Source organism: Tachysurus fulvidraco, chromosome 2, assembly GCF_022655615.1.
Source record: "Tachysurus fulvidraco isolate hzauxx_2018 chromosome 2, HZAU_PFXX_2.0, whole genome shotgun sequence".
Classification (NCBI taxonomy): domain Eukaryota; kingdom Metazoa; phylum Chordata; class Actinopteri; order Siluriformes; family Bagridae; genus Tachysurus; species Tachysurus fulvidraco.
In genome coordinates this window covers 2573918-2579505 of record NC_062519.1, presented here as the reverse complement: position 1 = coordinate 2579505, position 5588 = coordinate 2573918, and the positions used below count along the sequence as shown (strand labels likewise).

General features: G+C 39.8%; 1 protein-coding gene across 2 annotated transcripts in view; it reads left to right on the top strand.

The window, feature by feature from the left end:
- Window positions 1–5588, top strand: part of LOC113657243 (calmodulin-binding transcription activator 1-like) — a 255734-nt gene that overhangs the window by 12773 nt on the left and 237373 nt on the right. For both annotated transcript variants that reach the window (XM_027168903.2, XM_027168904.2), the window contains exon 2: window positions 3827–3930. In XM_027168903.2, coding sequence (XP_027024704.2) covers window positions 3827–3930 — 104 coding nt within the window. The remainder of the gene's footprint in view (window positions 1–3826; window positions 3931–5588) is intronic.

The following is a 5588-nucleotide window of genomic DNA, read 5'->3' as shown; positions in this document are numbered from 1 at the left end:
GGGGTTCAACCATATTCTGAAATTATTTCCTCTTTAAATTTAGATGACAGATGATAGATTTGTACTTTCCTTACGGTCACATGGACAATTTTTTTTTTTTACAATTCGTGACCATTCATACATCGACGGGTGAAGCAGCAGAAATCCTTATTTGCAAACACGGCGTCCGAAAATAGCCATCGGCCCCGGCGACAAAACGAAAAACTGTTTTTATCATGAACTGACTCAGCACTGATGACTTCTGGAAGTCAGTCTGTCCATTCTTCTCCTTCCGAGTCAAGTGACCATGACAGAAAGCTTGTTTTGAGCCAAGCTGAGCATGCAAACATCGCAAAGCCATTACGGGAAGGCGGATTTGTGCTAATCCTCAGAAGGGACGCAGAGCAGGACAGAGCCCTGCCGTGTTCGCCCAGAACGGACAGATGCTCTGGTCTTCACGTTGGAGGATTTTTCTTTTCAGCGTGTCATGGTAGTTTTGGATATCAAGATCTCAATTCGGTTCCACAATCGGTTCACAGTTCGATCTTGTACTCTTGCGTGTGTTTTCTTCCAACCTCCCTAAACATCAGCTACTGTAAATTGCCCCATCTATCCAGGGCGTATTTCCGTTTTTGTTCCCAGGATGCACTCCGGATCGATGCGACCCTGTTCAGCATACAGTGTTTACCGACGGCGAATGAAAAAATACCCCATCGATTCTTTTTTTCGGTGTCGTAATTTAGAAAAGTCCTACGTAAATTTTTCGAGCGGAGATTGTTCATTATCGATTTGCATCTCCATACAGAACGAGCAGATAATAATTCCTGTGCTCATGGAAGCCTGTAGCAGATTATTTGTCATGCAAAGAATGTTCCCAATGATGCTACCGAGCGACTGTTCTATTCTGTACCGCACCATCTGGTGGGAAAGCATTAGAACCCATTCGTAACCATTCTTGAAGAAATCACCTCTTCTTGTACCGTGCATCATTCAGAGCTCAGTGACCAGTCCATCTTCATCCTGTATTCCTTATAAACTCAGATAATCCATAATCACTTAATATGCTTCATTATTATTTATTTCTATTAAGACACACGAACTAATGATATTATTAGATGCTGGGATTTTGTAAAAGTTGTAAAAGAGGCGCGATGAGATGAAAACGAGAAGAGCCGATTGCTTCCCACACAACTTTAACTTTTACTCGGGATTTATTTTGGGATTTTCAAAAAGATGGTTTGATTTGCATTTAATGTGCATCTTATTTTTTTATTTTTTTATTTTTTTTACCAAGGCATGGAAGTAACGTAGATGAAGTATTAGACATGCGCTTGGTGCAGACACTGCACTGGCATTAGTGCTGAGCAACGCATTGATATTCATGTGAAGTCCACATGCACTTGCCTCCAATATACTTGCTAAATAGAAAATTAGTTTTTTTTTCATCAACGGCAGCATTCGAAATGTAAAATTTTGCTAACAAATGCATAATCGAGTATAGTGAAAACATGCATATGTATGCAGTGTGTGTGTGTGTGTGTGTGTGTGTGTGTGTGTGTGTGTGTGTGTGTGTGTGTGTTTTTACACAGAGCCTCCATGACCAAATACCTTCAAGGCTGGCTTTAAAGTTTGTCTTGTCTCTAACCCAGACACTTCTTCAGACCTTCTTTGCGCAAAGTGTGTGTGTGTGTGAGGGGGAGTGTGTGTTTGTGTTGGCGTTTACACGTGTGTGTATGTACACATTCTGTGTGGGTTCTGTCCGTTTCTTTTTCTTTTCTTTTCTTTTCTTTTTTTTTTTGGTTCTCCATCCACCGTCGGTCGGCTCCGGTATGGAATGTAGCCAGTGGCAGAAAGACACCATGGCCGGTGTCTGGCAGACGTCGGTGGCACCGTGATTAAAATTTGTCCCTAAGGCCACAGTCTTGAGTGTCAGCATAATTTAAAAGCTTCTTGCTTTAATTCAGTACAATGAGAGTAAATGGCAGCCCTTAAAATGAGTCTATCACTCTGCCAACCCTGCTGAAAGCAAGCGGGGTGCAAGGGCAACAGAGAAATGGGAGGTTGCCAGATATATAGACTCTCCTTAATTACCCTGTAAATAAGTTGCTTGCTTGTCTTGTCCTTGTATCATTCTCATCACGTTGCCCTTTGTGAAGCTGTTTGCTTTTGCCCCGATGAGGCACCTTTAATAGAAGTTTATTTATTTATTTATTTATTTATTTATTTATTTATTTATTTAAGGAAACACTGATTTGCAAAGGTATGTAAAGAGTGGATAGATGAGTAGCCTGGGCACCTTGAAAAAGCCAATATTTATATCCATGTAATTAGTTTTTGAGGGTTTCTGAAAACTGTGAAACACAGGAAAAATACTGGACAAAGCTGTCACAGTGACATCATGGTCACAAAACATGCTACATGATCATAGCAAAGACACCAATATAATGCCAAGTAACTGTTTTGGAAAAAAATACCAACAAAAATATTGGTTAAAAAAAAAAAAAAAGTGTAGTGATAAGTATCAGGATCTGACGGCTCTGGGTTTGAGTGTCGGAAAAGAAAAAAGCGGTATTGTGCTGACTCAAGTGCTGTGAGCTTAGCTTATATTAATGCAATAATTATTACTAGCTAATTATGTGTCCATTGCTTGTTATATTTTGTTAGCTACAGTACCTCTTATGAACCAGGCCAATTAAAAGCGTCGGACTGGGCGAGCTAATGAATTTATGTCCATGTATGGGAAATATAAAGTTGTATTGACAAATAAGACCATTGTAACTAATTTTTGTACCATACTTTGGACAGAAAAATGTAATGAAATGTATTATTTTGTCTGTCGTAGTAGAGATTAGGATCGATTATTGGACCTACTAGAGAGTGGCCTTACAGGCTTGCTCATCTGCTACTCTCACTATAAAGCTGTAAATTATTCACGCATCCGTCAGTTCACGCATAAGGCAAAGCACAAACAGTTCCCAGCGTAGAAGCTTCAAGTCACCTAACCTTCACCGTGTGCCTCTCTCCCCTGGCTATCTGTTTGTTCTTAAGCCCGAAGTCTGAGTGCTTGCCAAGCCGAATCCCAGAGGACTCACTATCTTCATCTGTAGCTTCACTTTCTCTCCCTGTCCAATGTCTTTATGCGTTCCTAGAGGACACACTCCAGTCCCTTTCTGTTTCCTCTGCACTCTCATTCCCTCAATTTTTTTTTTCTTTTGCTTTTTTTTTTTTTTTTCATAAGCAGGCTCAGCACGCAATGTGGAACTTCCTTCTCCCTAAGGGCTAAACATTGACTTCCTTAAGAAGCCTGAGTCCTTGATTCAAACGGTTATCAATAACCTTGAAATGCTTTTGCGTTGTCACCCAATTTGCTTGTTATGTATTTGAGTGTGCACTCTTGCATGATAAGATAGTAGGAAGAGAAATATCGTTGTTTTTAGAACAAAAAGCAAAAATTACGGCAGCGCCGGTTGAGAGGATGTACACACCTCAAGCCTTGAACCCGTTCCGTTTCGCTTCACAAAATTACAGCTTTTTTTTCCGTTACACTTGTGCTTTATTATTTAATTTTTTTTTCTTAGTGTATTAGTCTATTCATTTTTAACAGGAATTTTCTGAAATCGTTTTCGAACCCTAACAAGAACAGGATGTTTCCCTTTGAGCTTTTCTCTTGTTTTGTCTCCCAGTCATTTTCAGACGAATTATGTTTCGACGCGTAAGAGCAATTAGTGTGAATACGTACAGTATCTCCTAGTAATGTTTAGGAACACTGGGATACACCAGCAATATCACTTGTTTTGTTTTATTTCAGCACAGTGTGAATGTTCTGCTTCTCTGCTTTTGTCTCCAGATGAACATGGACATTTGAAAATCTACCTGCCTAAGAAGCTGCTCGAATGTCTGCCCAAATGCTCCTCCCTGCCCAAGGAGAGACATCGGTGGAACACCAATGAGGTAAGGAAAGCTCTCTTGTATACTCCTCTTCTCCTCTTTCAGGGGATTGGACAGATTTCATGGCAGAAGATGAATATCACATCAGAGTGCCTGTAAGAGCAGCCTTGAGACAGTTGAGACAATGTCATACAGGGCATGAGTTCATGCTCGAAGCTCAGAAGTCAGTATACACAAAATACTGCTAGTATTATTACTAATATGATTATCAGGACTACTGCTATTAATATTAACACTATTACTACTACTACTACTACTACTACTACTAATAATAATAATAATAATAATAATAATAATAATAATAATAATAATAATAATAATAATAATAATAATCTTACTGCTATTACATTGCCTTTCTTACTACTATTATTAATAATATCACTATTACTGCTACACCTACTGCTACATCTATTAGCACCCACTTCTCTTCTACTACTGAGATCAATGATACTAAGATTTAGATCAATGCTACTAAGCCAAATATTTATCCTTCACTTTTTTCTAACTACTACTACCAACACCACCACCATCATCAATATTACTACTACTACTCAACCTTTTACTATAACTACTACACCACCACCACCACCACCACATTTATTACTACTACAATTACTCTTCCTCCCTTTAATATTATTTCTACTAACACCACGAGAACCTTCATCACTATTATTACTACTACTACTAGTACTAACTCCACCACCACCATCATCACTATTACTACTACTACTACTAACACCACCACCACCACCACCACCACCACCATCATCATTATTACTACTACTAACACCACCACCACCACCACCACCACCATCATCATCATTACTACTACTACTACTACTACTACTACTACTACTACTACTACCACCACCACCATCATCATTATTACTACGACTACTTCTACTACTACCACCACCACCATCATCACTATTACTACTACTACTACTAACACCACCACCACCATCATCATTATTACTACTACTAACACCACTACCACCACCATCATCACTATTACTACTACTACTACTAACACCACCACCACCATCATCACTATTACTACTACTACTAACACCACCACCACCACCACCATCATCACTATTACTACTACTACTCAACCTTTTACTATAACAAGTACACCACCACCACCACCACCACCACCACCACCACCACCACCACCACCACCACCACCACTTTTATTACTACTACAATTACTCCTCCTCCCTTTGATATTAGTTCTATTAACACCACCACCACCACCACCACCACCACCACCACCACCACCACCACCACCATAATCACTATTACTACTACTACTACTCAACGTTTTACAATTACTAGAACACCACCACCACTTTTATTACTACTACAATTGCTATTACTACCACTATCACTTCTACTACTATCACACCTTCTCTGCTTGCTCCTAACTGCAACATCAACCACCACCACCACCACCACCACCACCACCACCACCACCACTACCAAACCCGCTTCCAACACTACTACTACTAACACTTACTACTATTACTCCTCCTCAATTTTTACTATTACTAGTACAAATACCACCAACCCCAACCACCACTTCTACTACTGCTACTATTACTCCTCCTGCCCTTACTATTGCTACCTCTACCACTCCTTCTATCAGTCCTCCTCTCTTT